This window comes from Scheffersomyces stipitis, chromosome 6 (genome assembly GCF_000209165.1).
Source record: "Scheffersomyces stipitis CBS 6054 chromosome 6, complete sequence".
Lineage (NCBI taxonomy): Eukaryota > Fungi > Ascomycota > Pichiomycetes > Serinales > Debaryomycetaceae > Scheffersomyces > Scheffersomyces stipitis.
The window spans coordinates 1,001,473-1,019,085 of record NC_009046.1 but is presented as its reverse complement, the minus strand read 5'-3'; the positions used below and the strand labels follow the sequence as shown (position 1 = coordinate 1,019,085).

The 17,613-nt window shown below is 41.5% G+C and overlaps 6 protein-coding genes across 6 annotated transcripts; 2 read left to right on the top strand and 4 right to left on the bottom strand. All coding sequences in view use genetic code 12, as the record gives it.

The window, feature by feature from the left end:
* Positions 1-87: 87 nt before the first annotated feature.
* On the bottom strand, positions 88-2,968 carry PICST_73373 (predicted protein). Its single transcript, XM_001385514.1, has 2 exons — positions 2,803-2,968; positions 88-2,733 (listed from the first exon to the last, which is right to left on the bottom strand). Exons 1-2 carry the CDS (start codon positions 2,961-2,963, stop codon positions 171-173), a joined length of 2,724 nt encoding a protein of 907 aa, XP_001385551.2. The 5' UTR covers positions 2,964-2,968; the 3' UTR covers positions 88-170.
* A 472-nt stretch (positions 2,969-3,440) lies between these two features.
* PICST_47586 (predicted protein) lies at positions 3,441-3,836 on the bottom strand (the record flags this gene model as incomplete). Its single annotated transcript, XM_001385513.1, has 1 exon — positions 3,441-3,836. One exon carries the CDS (start codon positions 3,834-3,836, stop codon positions 3,441-3,443), a length of 396 nt encoding a protein of 131 aa, XP_001385550.1.
* A 565-nt stretch (positions 3,837-4,401) lies between these two features.
* On the top strand, positions 4,402-5,184 carry PICST_61694 (predicted protein; the record flags this gene model as incomplete). The annotated part of the gene is made up of 2 exons (XM_001385849.1): positions 4,402-4,495; positions 4,604-5,184. The coding sequence occupies 2 exons, from the start codon at positions 4,402-4,404 to the stop codon at positions 5,182-5,184; spliced, it is 675 nt and encodes a 224-aa protein (XP_001385886.2).
* A 4,257-nt stretch (positions 5,185-9,441) lies between these two features.
* On the top strand, positions 9,442-11,287 carry USV1 (Up in starvation; the record flags this gene model as incomplete). The annotated part of the gene is made up of 1 exon (XM_001385848.1): positions 9,442-11,287. The coding sequence occupies one exon, from the start codon at positions 9,442-9,444 to the stop codon at positions 11,191-11,193; it is 1,752 nt and encodes a 583-aa protein (XP_001385885.2).
* Positions 11,288-12,813: 1,526 nt separating this feature from the next.
* On the bottom strand, positions 12,814-13,689 carry PICST_32931 (predicted protein; the record flags this gene model as incomplete). Its single annotated transcript, XM_001385512.1, has 1 exon — positions 12,814-13,689. One exon carries the CDS (start codon positions 13,687-13,689, stop codon positions 12,814-12,816), a length of 876 nt encoding a protein of 291 aa, XP_001385549.2.
* A 323-nt stretch (positions 13,690-14,012) lies between these two features.
* On the bottom strand, positions 14,013-14,996 carry PICST_61419 (predicted protein; the record flags this gene model as incomplete). Its single annotated transcript, XM_001385511.1, has 1 exon — positions 14,013-14,996. The coding sequence occupies one exon, from the start codon at positions 14,994-14,996 to the stop codon at positions 14,013-14,015; it is 984 nt and encodes a 327-aa protein (XP_001385548.2).
* Between the last annotated feature and the right edge of the window lie 2,617 nt (positions 14,997-17,613).

Genomic DNA, 17,613 nt, shown 5'->3' with positions numbered 1-17,613 from the left:
TAGTCACTTGTAACTTTTGTAAATTTTCAGGCAGTTTCATCTTCTGCTACAAATGTAGATACTCCTGTGAATCTAGAAGTATAAAATACAATCTTATAAGTACATTAATTATACATGCGTCGTGGGTGTCTATACTTCTATAATACAAGGAGATTTCTTCAAACAAGGTTTCATCCATGGAGGAAATTATCGACCTGTTGCAAAACTCTTCTCCTCTTCTGGCTTGGGCCCTGATTCTCCTTATTATCAAGCGATCTATTAAGCTGAGGTATTTTAGTTCTTGCCAAAGTTCCAGCTGTTTTTATTGGAGATATTTGTCTGCTGGCAGTTCTAGAGGGGGGGTTGGAGTAAGAGGGACTCCTCGAAGGAGATCTTTTCAAGCCATCAATTTCGATTTGCTTTGAGCCACGTACTGGTGACAATTTGAATGCTTGTTTTGCATCAAATTGTTTAATATCCTGTAAACTCTTGTCTATCGTTGTTAGAGAATCTCGTATTTTGATGTCGTTCAATTGAATATTCTTCGATATATCCTCTAAACAAGGCAAATTTCTTTGGAGGAGACTTACCTTGGGGTTCTCTTCGTTGGAAACGAGTTCTGTTAACTTTGACAAATTCTCGGTAGTTTTATTCTTTAAGTCAGTGAGCCTTTCAGTAGTCAGCATGCTCAAAGAGTCAAAGATAGCTTTGCTTTGTTCGACTTCTTCTTGACGTGCTTCGTACATTTGCAGGTCTATTACATTCAAGACTCTGGATGTCTCGGTGGACCAGTTCTTTTCTCTCTTAGAGATTTCATTTCTTTCAGACTCAATTAACTCTTGCGATATTTGAGAAATTGAAGTCTCGAAAAGTTTCTTGTAATTCTGTTTCGAGTCTCGCAAGATTGTGGCAATGCTTTTGTCCATCTTTTCATGTAATTTAGTCAATTGAGATGAGACCTTAGTTTCGATTAGTTGGGAAATTAATTCTTGTGCGTTGTAATTCAAGTGATCTTCGATAATATATCCTGACAACTTGTCATTTGCAACCTTGAGATCCGACAAATTCTGCATCAACTGCGAATTTAGACTAGATATCAATGTGCTCAACTTATCATAGTTCTCATTGTATTTCTCAAGAAAATATGGAAGATCCTGTAGTAATGAGTTGGCAAGATTATCGTTAATCTCAGCTATTTTTTCTTCAAGTGATTTTCTAAAGTTTTCAATGTTGCCCGTAAGTTGAGTATTGAACGTGAACAAGGTTTCCCCGTTTGCTGAATTATTATACTGACTCAATATATCTTGAATTGAATTGATGGATGTATCTAGATTACGGTAAATCACCTTGACCAACTGGTTAGTAGTGGAACTGAACTTCTCGTTTGCTTTCACCAATTGCTCGCTTAGTTGCTTAATTTCTTCGTCCTTTGAAACTATGTAAGACTTTAACAGTGTTGACTCGTTGGATAACTCTTCATTGATTCCCACCTGCTTGTTTATTTGCTCCCGGAGCTTTTTGATATTATTCTCATTGTTTGCCTTGAAGACTTCAAATTGAGAGATTTTGGAATTCAACAGTTCATTTTGGAGATTGGATTCCTTTAGACTAGCTTTCAAGGATTCATTTTCTTCCATTATGGCGTTATAATTATCTTCGTTTAACCAGATCCCATTCTTGTTCCGGGTAGCTATTAAGTCGAAGTTTAACTTTGCTATTTCCTGAGATAAATTTTTGACAAGCACTCTCTTCATTATCAAATCAGAATCATGGCCCGATTGTGGCAAATTCTTGATATTCTTAGCTTTGCACGCATAGTCCAAAGTGGAAATGGTTTCGTCAATGTTGATCTTTGCTGGAGAAATTGTAGCTATCAATGATGTTTTGGTGCAACCTCCAATTGAATCTTGAAGTAGTCTTGTAAGTTTAGACTCTCTGTAAGGTATATGGAAGGTATTATCTGCATTAGAAGAATTTGCAAGTTCACTTAATGAATTTATTACTCTCCCTAAAGTCAATAGACTCTGGTTGATTGATCCTGCTTCTTTGGCTCTCTGATTTTGCGCTCCAGACCTATAGATATTCTCAGAACCTGCTAAGTCTACCAAGTTCATTTTTGATACTTTGAATAATTGGGAACCAGTACCATCGGAGCCGGGTTGGTTTCTGTATAAGTTTATTGTAAATAAAGTGTGGGATCTTGAAGATACGTCATTTAGTTTTGTGCTTGCCGTTTTTCTTTTCAAGAGACCTTTCTGTAAAATTTGGAACCCGTCTTGACACGACAGAATACTTTCTTCCCTTAAGTTTTGGATCGAGATTGTTTTTGATGCTTTACCTGCTTCCTTCTTGTTACCATTGGCAGCCACTGTGGACTCATATATTCTCAACTTCGCTGGTTTTTCGTCGTCGTTCAACAAATCCTTCAAGTCTTCGTTATAGAGCTCCAAAAATGAGCATTTCACCACATAGTCAGAAGCGGCTCCTTCTGGCTCTAATTTGTTGAAGAGTTCAATGAGCACACGCGGAATGATACCAGCCGTCTCTGAATGTTTATAGTCTACGTTGCTGTTTTTCTGTTCCCCGCCGCACATAGTGAACGTCTTCCCTGTACCAGTTTGACCGTAAGCAAGTATGGTAACGTTGGAACCTTGCAAAAAATCGTTGAATAAAGGCAATGCAACTTTTTCAAAGATGAGGTTCTGGTCAGCCTGAGAACCGTAGACTTGGTCAACTTTGTAGGTTTTGTAATTGCTGAATGGCGACCCGCTGTTGTTGGTGGACGACCTTCTTGACTGGCTGCCGCTAGAGTTGGCGTTGGACAATGACGAAACTGTTTGCGTTGTGTAGTTGTGGTTAATGGAAACATATGGATCGGTTACTGAAAACGTGTCGTTGGGCAAGTCGATGACGATGGGAGACTTCGCAGCCACCTCTTTGTCGTTACGGCCCCTACACCGCACGGCCACCTGGATGTTGGACATTGTGGTGAGATTGGGATTGACGAGTAAGATTAAATGAATAAGTTGCTGGAAGTTGACTTGTTTATTTTGGTTATGTAAACAAGACAGAGATGGTGCAGGACAAGATTAAGTTGGTTTCGCGCGCGGTGTGTGTATAAGCCGAAGGAAAAAGTTGCACTCAGTAAAAGTGCTGCTGGGGTGCTCAGTGGAAATTGTGCTTATACTGACAGAGATTCTGCTATTCGCTGTGCTTACTGCTTGAACTGTTACTCTTTGCAAGTCTTTGACCCACATAGGTATAAGACAAAGATCTCTCTAAATATTTGAATAGAATGTAAAAAAAGGCGCTGCTCTTTGAATCGGAGTCCAAAGCTGGGCCTGGTAGAGTTTCTACAGATTAGCCTGAGCATCTATAGCTTCCCTCCATATCTACAGCGTTATATATATATCCTCGTTCATTCAATGCTATGCTATTATATTCCAGAATGGGCATCGTGACTAGTCAAAGAAATCATCCTCCTCCTCTTCTTCTTCCTCGTCGTCAATGGTGTTCTGTTTGCGATCGTAGATGATCTTGGTCGAAGCCTGCTTGTTGGAATCACGACTTATTCCGTCCAAGATCTCTACAATGTCCTTTTCCGAGAGTTTTCTGTTGATGGACCCGGTCTGGAACAATCTGAGAATGTACTGCTCGACTTGCTGCGCACGTTCTGGTCTCACCATGCGCACTCTGCTTAGTCTTTCTCTGGCACTAGGCTCTAACACTCGCGAGAGTGCTGAGGCTCTTGCTTCGTCTTGAGGTGAAGACTGGCCCGAGTCCGAGCTGCCTCCGGTCTGCTTCTGAAGCTCGGCTAATCTGGCTGCTCTGATGGCGTTTAACTCCGAGTCATCCATATTGGCAATTACTCTGTATTGGCAGGTGCTAAGTAAATTTGTTTCTACAATTTACCATTTCTCGGATTTTTTGATGCGCAAACTTATAATTCATTATGCTGTATTGGGATCAGCTGCTTGTGTAAGTTATTACGTAAGCAGAATCCAGGCACGACAACTTCACACAAATTTTCTGGTCGTGATCATAATCAAATCGCTCGCTACAAAAACATTCAGATCTAGCCTTTCCCCAAGCCAGGATCCAGACTCGTTGCTCGCTGAATCCATTCATCCAAAGCCATCACGTCGCTCCGGGTTCTACACCACCATTTCTATATTCATTCTGAAATCAACCAAAGCACATTTTGCATAGAATCCTTTTTTTTTCAAATTGAAATCTTTTCGCTAGACATTTTGTTTTCTTGAGCATACCAGACGGAAAGTAAACCTCATATAATCATAAACAGTCTACACTGTACTTTTTCAAACACTACCCTTTCATCTTTCGATTCAGCATAGACAGTCTATCTGATACCTTCGACAAATAGTCACGTAATTCTAGTTTCAGCATTCATCCTGTCCCATTATGAGCACCAATAATAACCCCACCCCAAGCGGGACCTCAGACAAGTCCAACATCTTGCGGAAATACAAGATTGTCTTCTTGGGAGACCAGAGTGGTATGTATCATCAAGTATCCACATTTCTTGTGAAAGACACGTTCTTGTAAAAGATATCATGTTTCATTGTGTTGTGACATATTTGTTAACATCTACTAACCCTTGCAGTCGGTAAAACTTCGTTGATCACGAGATTCATGTACGACACCTTCGACGAGACATACGCAGCCACTATCGGCATCGATTTCTTGCTGAAGACGATGTACTTGGACGATAATAGAACCATCAGATTACAGTTGTGGGATACTGCCGGTCAGGAAAGATTCAGAAGCTTGATCCCTTCGTATATCAGAGACAGTCACGTTGCCGTGATATGTTACGACATAACCAACAAGAAGAGCTTCAACAACTTGGACAAATGGATAAAGGACGTCAAGTTGGAAAGAGGAGATGACGTTATCATAGTCTTGGTGGGAAACAAATCGGATTTAGCCAACGATAAGAGACAAGTTACCTTGGAAGACGTTGAGGCATTGCATAGAAAAGTCGGGTCGAAGTTCTTCATTGAGACCTCGACCAAAGCCAACCATAACGTCAAGTTGTTATTCAAGAAGATTGCACAGAGCTTGCCAGAGTTCAACACGTCCGTAAATGATGAATTGGCTATGGAAAACCGCGCCAATAAGCCGGAAACCATTGATATCAGTATCGAGAATAACGCTGCCCCTAGTAATAGTAGCTGTTGTTAGATGTGGGTAATCTGCAAATAGGAATGTACGAAAGCACGGGACCAGCAACCTCAATTTGTGATCTCGCCAAATATACATTAAAGTATCTGAACTTTAAACAACTCATACTACACTAAATACGTCATCCGAGTGTCTCTTTGCATTAAATTGTCTCGTATTGTATAAAATTGTTTCGTATTGTAGTATCTATTTCGCTGGATCAAAGTAGCTCATACTTTATTGAATCTCATATGGAACTGTCTCGAACTGTCTCGAGCTGTAGAGTGATGTGTTCCATGTCAGTTACGTCTCCAGTAGGAGTCTATGCATGGCCCAGGTCTGGATCTTTTATTCTGGGAAGGTAGCAAGATTTACCAACTTTGTAGCTTAGTCCGTACGTAAATAATCAAGTTAGTAGCCTATTTTGGGGCAAGAAGACTTCCAGCTAGTCTATCTGCGTCTCTCAAAAAATATCACCGCTATACGCAAAGTACGCCACTGTCCGCCTTACAGAAAGATCTACCTGTCTATGAGCCACGAAAAAGAATTCGGGAGTGGGGTTCAAATGTCAGTCCACCTAGAAATTCATTTTTTGACACGAAACTGGAACAATACTGTTGGTATTAACGACGGATTCCTTCAGCGGGTAATTACGAATTCTATTGTTATCGTAACCGGATCCAGCTATTGTTACGGTTGAGGCAGTGCATATCATTGAATTTTGTATTGGATTGTCCTTTCCAGTTGTATATGAGCCCGGCGCTTAGTCTAGATCTGGTCTCATCTACTCGACCTCTTCACTGTCAATTTCATGGAATAGGTAAAAAACATTCTGTCATTTTCGATCTCGTATTTCACCAGTGGGGGTACAACCCCTGGGCTGTTGGCCGCTTCTTGATAACGCACCACGTCGGAAAAGTCAGTCCAAATTTCCAGTGAGGGGAGCTTGTAATATAGTATGACGGATATAGGGACTTTCAGACTTTGGGAATGTATAGATCCATACAAGCGGGTAGATTGATTTCTCGTATTCTGTGCTTCTAGCAATATTGCATAGACGGATGCGAGGTGGCGAGAAACCAACGATATCCTGCTTCCCCATTGTATTCGTCCAGCGATAAAGCGAAGTGTATTGTCAGATTCTCATCAAGCAGAAATCATCAGATCTATTATGCACCGGGGACTTCTGGTTGCAGGCCGTATAAAATATTAATAAGAACCCTCTTTGCCGCTACATACACTAGGACCATACGATTTGATTCACTTGCGTTTGGGGTTTTGTTGGCTACCAGAGTAACCTCACAGAACAAAGTTGATTGTCAGTATATGTCCATTGTCCTGACGACATACGAAGAGATCACAGATTCATGCACTGAAAAACATCTGTTTTAGGCGAGAACGAAAAGCGAGAATAAATGAGGTTTCTAGATTTGTAGAGCTACTTGAAAGTTGATTACACACTGAATGTTAACTCCGTGGAAAGTGATAGTAGCTGTCCAGATCTAGTGGAAGTACCATATATTGTCATATTTATAACTGTATTCATCTGTAGAAAAGGTCAATTATTCTATATAACAGGGATCCACAGAACATGTCATATTATGACCAAATCTGATAATAACGTGAAATGGAAGTTGATGCCAAAATTTTCTACATTGACGCTTTAAAATTTCTGCAATAGGTAACTCTAATACATTGGCATTAGCACTATTTTTTGGCGGAGGGGAATCACAAAGTGACTTTTTTTGGTTCCACTATTAGGCGCCAATTTTGCTTCTCTATACGCCATCTTGATTTTAGATGGCGTACATTCCCACCCATACACATCTATGTCTGTGTAGGGGTCAGAAGTACGTCGTGGCTAGGAGGCTGGGGCTCGGTGTTTACCATTGGCAACCCTTTCTTGGCTCAAAAATTTGATTTTGTGAAGAATTAATTACTGCAACGAGAAAAATAATTTGAAGGTGCGTTAAAACACACCACTAACTTCGTTTGTAATTGCTGCAAGCAACTACTAACAATAGTATTATCCAAATGCTTTGGAGGCTGATAATTAGAAATTGATGCGCTTGGAAATGATCCCGAAGAGGCAGCAACATTGCATTCTTATCAAGGGAATGTCGTAGTTAGTCACCAGTTATTATTGTCATCTTGGTCCGCGAACATATACAAATCTGGAATTTTGAATGAGTATACGGGGTGTTAAATCTGCATCTCTACTACAATGCCTCTTCACAAAGGCCTGTCATCGGCATCGGCGTTATCGCATAGTGGCCCGTTGCATTGCTGGCCTTAGCAATTATTTCCATTCAGGCTGAAAATTTTTTGCTTCTTTTTTCGTTTAAGCATTTTATGTGCTTTATTTTCAATCAAGGGCCACGCAGAACCAAAAGATGGAACCAAACTTACGGATTTCACCTCCATTGAAATTCGTTTGTACCGTAAATGAAATATCCATATCCACGGAATGCTATATTGGTATAAATCGAAGATATGGGCTCCCACCGGCAGGTGTTTACAGAAAAGTGACACTTGTGAAGGGGAGGGGAAGCCGGGCCATGTATCGGATGAGCCGTTTGGAGTTGGGGTAGACAGATTATACAGTTGGGACTGTCTGTAGTAAAATGTTCTGTTTTTTCTAAGTACTAGATACGATAAATGAGAGTTGAGCAAACAAAAAAAAAATAGATTTCTGACGTAGTTCAGTGACCCCCTCTCGCCCCTTCTTCCCCTGTATTTAACCGTACATAAAGTTTCAAAATAATTCCAGGTAGAAGCAAGAAAGCTTGAAGTAGATTCTAGCTCTCGCATATCGTTAGCAGAAAGCAGCAACAACGTAACACCATATGGAAGCTTGGCTGTAATCGCGATTCAAAAATATTCTTGGATCATATGTTGTGTTTCATTAAACAATTCCGGAAGTTTTAGCAGCAGCAGCAAGCACAGAGCAACATTAAGTGCATGGTAACAGTGGCGGCTAATGGTAGTATCAAGATCGGCCGTCTATGACTATCAAGGGCTAAAGGTATATCTTTTCTGAACAATGCCATTCCTGGTTCACGTATGCATAGATTTAGGTAAAGGCTCAAAACAGACAAGACAAAGAAAGGTAAGTTACAATGAATAATTGGGACATTCAAGTCACGTCCCACATTTCCATCTGTTGCTTTGCTACCTCGATAGCTATAAAAAAAAGATCTTTTTTTGACTGAACTTATTACTCCAAAAAATAAAATTACAAAAAAAAACTAATAAAATACTTAAAAAAGCAAAAGCAGACTCTCTGGGTATACGACCATTTTTGCTCCTGAGGTGCAGTGACTGTTTCCCAAATAAAATACATCTATTCTGTAGATTTTTTTTAGTTGCAGACCTCAGCTGTTCGTCTTATTGTAACTTGGGTATCATTCTTTTTTTTCAGGAGTAGTTAAATTGACAAGTAGTTAGGATTAGCCCCCTATGCTTTCGGACAAATGTATATATATCTAAGATCCCTAACCTTGTGTGCCCACCCCTTGCCGTACATACTCTTGGTTTTCCTTATTCTTCATATCCCCCTTGTCAAGCTTCGATAAGATACGAAATTGGCCCTTTTTTGCCGTGTCATATTTTTGTACCTCTTGCTCACACTTTTATTTTTTGAAGGAAAAAAAGTGAATTTCTTACCTACTTCCATACAGTTTAACAAAAAGAGCGAAATTCAACGAACAACAATCATTTATCTACTGATAGTTTTCCTACAATTTTTTCCCAGATCCGGGGTTTTCTGTTATTTACCATTTTCCGAATCTACTCTGTTGATATTCTACTCCAGCTTGAACTGCTGCCAGCATCTAGTGTCCAGCGAGTATTGTCTAAATTCATTCGTTTCATTGACCTGCGTCGGCCCACCAAAACAACAGACACTTCGCCATCACCAGTTCCTTAAAGGATTCTTTTGTATCATAGCCAACCGTTCAGTATCCATTAATGATCTTTACCCTGACGTTGTTGCACTAGTCTTATTCCTCTGGGCTTCATATTTAGCAAGAAACTAGTAGCCACACTCATTACTCCATCGTGTACCTTGTTATTCTCCCACTTCATCTATATATTGACTGGTGATCAGCCGAGCTATCCTCCCCAAAAGTTGTACCCACAAAAATTCACATCAAGCGACTTCCAAGGAATTTTTAAAAGTTGATCGAATCACATATTTTCTAACTCGACATCATTCCCAGCTTTCCTGGCCACTGCATTTGCATTTCCCTCTTATTCATACAGCCCCTATAAAGCGCCATGCTTAATAACACGCACGGGGACGTAATATCACAACAAAAGGACAGTCCGAAGTCTGTTGAGTCGGACTCCCTGACGTCATCCAAGCCAAAATCAAAGAGGTCGTCGAAAGGCAGAGTGTTCCTATGTACTGGTTACCCTGGATGTAACATGTCTTTTACAAGATCAGAGCATTTGGCTAGACACAAAAGAAAACATACGGGAGAACGCCCGTTTACATGTCCATACTGTTCCAAGAACTTCTCCAGATTAGATAACTTGAGACAGCATAAGCAAACCGTTCACGCATATGAAACGTATTTACAGAGAAATGGAAATTCTAATGATGTATACTCTGGTTCTCAGCGTGGTGAGTCCGAAGATAAGTTCCAATTGGATAGAACAAATGCGTCGTCTTCTTCTTCGATATCTTCATCATCATCAAAGGGAAGAAATGATGATCACAGTCTCCATCACCACCATCATTATCATCCAGCCACTCCGAATAATCCGCTTTTCAGTCTAAATGAAACTGGTGCATTTAAAAGCGCTGCTGGTATACCACAAGTCGGATACTCTGGTGTACCTGGTACCATGATGTCACCTCCAAACTCACAATCTCCACACTATCATAATCAAGCTTACTACATGAATGGTCCCTCGGCTAATCATCCGCATCATCCCATTCAACACGGCCATCAGCATTTGTATCCATATCAAGGTCAAAGTCAAAGTCATACTGCACCACAGCATCAGCCTTCACATTCAGCACCGCTCTATGGACAACAATATGAGTCGCAGGCTCCTGCTCATTACCCTTCACAACCTCCTCCGGTGCCTCCCAAGCCTCATCAAGACAATACTTTGAGAATACCCAAGCACCAGTTCAAGCCCAAGAGAAGACCCAGGCCGTTGTCTCTTCAGCACTCATTTGTGAACGACCCCGAATCAGAATCCACATCCCCTGTAAGTATGTCTTCTAGTCTCGCAAACAACTCTGGCTATAGAACGGCTCCAGCAAATTCTACCACATTCAGCACAATTTCCAAGACGTCAACGAGCACTACAACAACTGTGATTTCATATCCTCCTGCTCCAAAGTCTGCCTCCTCAGTTGCATCATTGACTCCCAACTTGGTGTCTCCACTTTCACCACTCTTTCACCAATCGTTCAGTCAAACAACATCTAGAAATAACGATAGGTCCTCCTTTGGCGCTCGTTCACTTCACAGCTTGACTATGCCCTCCACAACCAACTTTACTATTCACAGCGGAGGAAGCCGCTCGTCGCTACCATCCATTCAACACCTTCCACTCAACGGAAATGGAGACGAAGACAACAACAGCATTGTGGGGCCCATCTCAACAATCAGCCATAACTCGTTGGACGGAATACTAAAGACTAGAACTGATTTCGCGAACAAGATGCTTCCTCCATTGCCACAGGCTGCTGGAGACAATACTAAGACATGGCTTAAGGGAGTACTAAACGACGATGGAACGGTTCTGACTACTTCAATTTCTCCATCTACGTCCGATGCATCTTGCAATGACATGGACATTAAGATGGAGGAGGTACCATCAGGGCAGATTCCGCCAAATACAACTACAACAGATATTCTTAACGCAGAAACGACTACGGCTACGAACCCCACAGATTCATCTACTATGGCTACTTCCAAAAATGAGACGGCTAATAAGATTTTGTATTCATCCAAGAAGCCTACCATTAATAGCTTACTCTCGCCTACTGAACACCGAAAATTTAGCTAGGTTTAAACGGATTCGCTACACGGCGCCAGAGCCAACGACAAATATGTACTATGTATTAGTTATTATCATTAATGAAACGTTTTAAGACACAAAACAGACGCGTACATGAGTGTAACTAGCTGATTTGTCGTGTTTTCCATTGTTACCCTATTCGCAAAGGGCATTGACAAAAACGGACAATTCTGCGTGGCACACCCAAAGCTCTTTCGCTAGCATAAAAAATACTACATTCTCGCCCTACAGTGACAATTATAAGACCCCCTTATGCCCAAATTGTGTCGAAAACACGTCTGTCCTTATTCAATGGACAACAACTTCAACTATAGTAATGTTGGCATAAGCCTACCAGCACAATACATGCTTGCACCTGATACACGGACAGGCGAGCTCAAGCGCAGCCAATCCGTGGGTACTTATTGTTTGTTAGAAAAATATTCGGGATGCAGATCGGCTTCACGCACGTTTCAACCTGCACGGACTAGATCCCAATATCCACATATATTATTTTTCGGGGAATGGCTCGCAGCGGGACCGGCAAAATAATCAGACTACCGTATGGTTGCCAGAGTATCGCTGTTGTGTGATTACTTGCCGAGGTTAAGTTGTAAATGCAGCGATTGAGAAAAAGCTGCAAACAATTCAGGAGCCATTTGCAGTGCTCATAGTTCGTCAGCTACAGAGTCTTACATCGGTGCGTTTATTTTCGTTGTGGACAGAACAATGTTTAGCGAGCCATGTACTATTCCGAAACAGGAATACAGGCACCAACTGGTGAAATGGCCAATCTTACCTATTTGCCCATTGTGCAGTTCGCAAGAGTTGCCAACACCATATCTGGTAATGGGGGTAAAGCCAATTCAATTCAGGTTTGAAATTTGGTGTCAGTTCCACGAATCCTTTTAGCCGCCAGTCTTCTATGCTTTCGGTACCTTTTCCAGAAATATGTCTAAAACTCTGAATTCCATTTGGATAAAGTTCCTCTCTTAGCCTCTCTAGTTAGTGGCTAGCGCAGGTTTACGAGGTCAAGACACCTCTGCCGACTCCCTAGCTGCCTCACCTAATACGGAAGTATGTAATCTATGTAGTCCCCTAATAATGGTATACCTACCTGTTGGGTCGCTCAACATATTCAACGAAGGCGAAGACATGCGAGTTCAATGGAATTAACAATGAAGGGAGTATTGGTGCAGTTGAATCCTTTTCTTATTCATCTAATTGTTCTCGTAGTGAAGCGGCTACTTCTACCTTCCGTGATAGTTAACCTTAATTGTTCTGCTTCTTCAAGAGGACGTGGCACGCATATTCTAGTTCCACGACTAGCGTAAAATAAGCATTGTCCTTATGGATATTATTGTGGAGCTCCAGGTACAATGAATGGTATAATATATTTATGTATATATATATATATATCTGTTTCAGGACGTGAAAGGGGAGCTGTGGATGTTCTGTTTGCTTACAATTACCTATCCATTGTTCTGATCCATTTCAAATTTACAGAAAAGAATCATATTGGTTCTACATGCTTAACGCCAATACATTTGGACTATCATTATCATTAGATTCATTACTAGCTCACTACATAAGTGAAATTTTTCATTTAGTACACCCAATTTTGGTCAGTTATTTTAGCAATTTAGACATATTTTTCTGAAGAAACTCCAATGCTTCAAATTGGTGACTCAATTTGTATAGTAAATCCTCTTTATCGCTCAGATATCGAAGAAGGGCATGCGAGTACAGTAGTAGCTTCAGTAAGTACTTTACGTTCATGGTGTACCTTTGGTACATTTTTCCCAATAATTCAAATTTGAGCTCTACGTAATCTTGTAAAGACTTGTCATCAGCTGACGTACATGTCGTTGTACTTGTGAGTTTAATCAATTCGGATCTTAAGGAGGGTAGTATATCTTCGACGATGAATCTCTCGTAGTCATAGATAAGCTTTAGTAATTCCTGGTTCTTGTACTTTTTTATCTGTCGTATTTTTGTTAATTTCATATTGTCTTCCACTAACTGTGCAATTCTGGCGTTACTAGCAAAGACTCCAAGGTCTGGGGTACTGTCCAATTCAATTTTATCGAGACTATACTTCTGAACAAGTAAATATCTTATTGGATCATCTTCACCTTGTGTTACGTCCTCGTCTTGATCTCTTTCCTTCTCGTCCTCCTCATTAATGCTAGCCATTAATTTAGTGATCTCGTGGTCTTTTTCATGGATAGAATCATCTTTACCTCCGCTCTCTGTAGATTTTGAATCTGATTCTCCGTCTTCCGCTAAAGTCAAACCAAATTTTTCAAAGTTAATCGTTGTTTCTGGGTATCTGATCTTATTGTCTGCAATGTAGCATAGCTTATCAATAACAGTCTGGTTGCTCTCTATCTGTTCAGTTAACTGGTATGTGATCTCAAGAAGAGGCTGTAAGTTCTCTGTTTTTAGTATGAAATAGTAGTTAGACGCTTGCACAACCGAGTTCAGGGAGCCTGACTCCGTCATTCTGCTTGACATTGGACTTTTCTTGTGTTCTTGTTGATAATAAAAGGACTATAATCTATGGTAGACATCTGTGATTTCTTTATTTACGTGGATTTTTAGTTGCGCACTACTCGAACTTTGGCTATAAAATGGAACATCCAATTATGACTATTCAACAAATACTATAAATTTAAATACCCCAAATTACCGGCTTCGTTCTTATAAAATCATTCTTTCTTCATTAGATTCATTAGATAAAATAGATATAAAAATAAAATGCAGAGCAAAGAACTCTGCAAGCAAAAAAAGCAAACTAACGACATGTCTACCATAAACCATTCTTATCATCTTTGCAGCAGTACTCTTTGCAATTGAGCCGATTTTCTTTCTTGCTTTCCTTTCTTCATCACTTGTTTTAATGCAACACTGTCCAATGGATCAAGCAACTCGAAGGAGCAAAGCAACTCTTCCGAAACACTCATGACCGCACCCCAATTGTCAAACTCTCCACAGTAATTTGGTGCCAGGAATACAGTTACCAACGTTCTATCATTGAAAAATTCATAGCCATCTTCGACCACCATATGTGCTCGACAAACCAAGTCAAATCCGAATTTTGACAAGAACTTGTTTATAGCTACCTTCGAAAATACATATGATACCCCTCGTTCGTTATCTTCCCATTCGTTTAGTGTATCAGCTGGATCTGACCATAGCAAGTCATTTAACAATCCGAAATCGGGAACGTCTGTGGGTCTAGCGATATTTCTGATTTCGTCCATGGAGTTCAATACTGGTGATAATCCTCCATGAACACAGAAAATCTTGCCAGCAACTATGGCTGCAATTGGTAGAGTATTAAATGTATCAATAAACAATTTCCAAGTCTTGATATTGCATCTTCTCTTACATTCATCATAGAATCCGTAAACTCTAGTGACATTGGCACATTCATGGTTACCTCTCAAAAGGAAGAAGTTTTCAGGGTATTTGATCTTGTAACACAATAACAAGAGTATTGTCTCCAATGATTGCTTGCCTCTATCAACGTAATCGCCCAAGAATAAATAGTTTGTAGATGGTGGAAACCCACATTTTGTAAAAATTCTAATAAGGTCACCGTACTGACCGTGAACGTCACCAACCACCTTAACAGGAGGCGACAATTCTAACAAAGATGGCTGGGAAAGGAATATTTCTCTTGCTGTAGAACAGATTAATTGGATTTCGTTATTCTTTAAACATACATTCTTTGTTCTCTTTCCGCTGTAACCAGCGTCCAACAATCTTTGGATGAGATCTTCAATATCGATGGTGTTGCCACTCATACTGGACATTGTGTTGGTCTTGGACAACTTATTGATAACACTGCTGGTGTCGGCGGTGTCGGTCGTGTCGTTATTCTGGCTGTGGATGCTCTTGGAGTCATCAGCAAAACCGTTCTTGGATGCATTGGTAGGTTGAGGAGATAATGGATAATTGTGTAAGCTGGGAATGGAGTGATTAGTCGATGTTCTGGACATGTTGTTATTGTTTATGGATGACGATAAGGGTGAACTTGGAATTGATGCGTCCAAGCCTAGACTGGGACCTGGTGTGCTGAGGGTATCATTAGTATTCCGTCTCATCAAGATGGGCTCCTTGGGCTCAATTTGAATCATGGATGGAGGCAAGTTGGAATTAGCAGAGCTGGATAAGAGATTGGAATTACTGTTATTTCGTGATATGGTGGTATTATTGGTTGTGGTAAGGGAGGTGGTCGGTATGTTCTCTGTGGCATCTGACGATGAGTTCTTTCTGGACAATATCTTAGGAGACTTCGGGCCAAGTATGGGAGAACCTGAGGTACTTGTGGAATGGTTATTGTCGTCTTTCAGAAGCGAAATCTTTGATCTTACAGACCTGGATGACCTTGCTGAGTTGGACGTATCAGTACGGGTCAAGGGGGGTCCTCTTAAACCATCCTTGGGCTTGGAAGGACTGTTACCCATGGCTAAGATTTGTGTATGAGAGAGAGCGACTTATAGACTGACGGTGTTTGCTAGGGATGTGCACTGAGAAGACTGTCGACCGTTGTGGGGCTAGCCTGTATCGTTGGACAAAAGGTTAATCTATCAGCTTCAACAATAACAAAATCAATACTAATAGTGTAAATCGTACTGCAAGTGGCTTCTATAATGCTCAGGTGGATAGTGTTAGCTAGGGAGACGTGACGATGTCAATTGGGAGTGTCTGGGTTATGCTCTATCGCAGTAATGACGAAATGGGAGGAGCTCGATAAGTTATAGATATGGATAACTCAGCGTCTCGGAAAAGTGGAGATAATGTAGCGATGGGACACGGCTATAACAGCGGATGCGGTGGAATGACTAACAGCTAGTAGGCATATACTCAGTACAGCGCCAGAAGGGTGGATGACGGAGGAGAACCAATGGTAGATAAAACTGATTAATTTTTTGTTACCAATTCTGGTTGAAAACTCACTGTCAGTTTTTTTCTGCTGTTCTGTTCGTTGGTGAGCCTGTCGGTAATGGTGGCGGTGATGGAACCATTTAGTGGCACAGGTGGTGGGCCTACCGAGAAGTATCGCACTGGGAAAACTAAGGCGGGGCTCATTTGGGCCACCGTGAGAAATGCTACTATATGTAAGTTACTGTGAGAGAAGAACGTTGCTGGAGCCAGACAACACGATCCCATTACACGGCTACAATTGTCTAGACCTACGCTTGCAATCCCCACACTGCCGCCGTTGGCTCGTATTTTGGTGGAAGGTCTACGACAGAGCGCACAAAACTGTCCAGAGCGACGAGCCTGTGACTGTAGAGATAACTGAAATAATACTGAAGACACGGGCATACAGACTTGAGCTAAATTACTATACACAGACAGTTCCAGGGACAGATAGCGACAGCTGATACCGCCAGATGCCCCTGTTTCACATTTTAAAACGTAGCCGCCGTGCTAAACGCTGTCTACCATTCTATTTCAGGATAGCTAATTCTCCGCGAATTCGCAAAGTAGACGCTCTCGTAAATATTACCACAAATTCACAGCCATCTCGGATAACGGTGTCGCTTCTCCTTCCATACATATTCGTGTATTTTGGCCGGCAGCGTTGACACAAAGCTCGGACGACGGCAGGAGCTAGCTTCTCTGGCAATCGTGCCCCCACGCCGACAAGCTCATACACCAAGGTGGTCACTGGAACAACCGCTCAGCTTTCAGCCAATAGGATGCAGATGTAAGTTTTATTGTGCCAAGCATCTCACGTGAATTTCTGCTGCGTATCTCTCCAAGCCACCGACCCTTATCCAAGCCTAGAAAACAGAAGACGGCGAGTCCTCTCACGTGTTCCCATCTCCTCTATCTTGTTTAGTCCGTTCACGACTTTAGCTCGTACGCATCGTATCTAAGAGTGGGCCATTTTGGTAGACAAGCGCGGAAGTGGCCCGCAGCGTCTCCTCCGCGCAATACAGGTGTATACTTTGGCCGGAAAGGGCAGTCCTGCTCGTGATACCGTGTTGTTTCAGGATTCCGTCCAGAAATAATCGCCCGCCTAATTTCTCTGACACTTTCCACGATCGCGCCCTTGGCACCTTATCTTTGCAACCGCTGGGAATAGCAATAACTGTCTCCAACGCATCTCTGACACATCTCTGACAGATCAGATTACCAAGCCGAGGATCTACGTTTTGTCGCTGCTGTCGCTGTTGTCGCTAATTTCACCGAACACGCCAGATGAGATTTACTTAGCCGCCCTTCCATAATCGGCCCTATAGTGGATCATATCAGTGAGGGGCCGCGCATCGAGTGCCTTCGCATCCCTAAACAGGAAGGGCCGCGGAGCCCGAGATAAGAAGTATCTATATAAGGACCGATTCCCATCTTTTGTCTTGCTGAAGCTACCGTTGTCTCTTTTTCTCTTCTTCACCATTGTTAATCTTG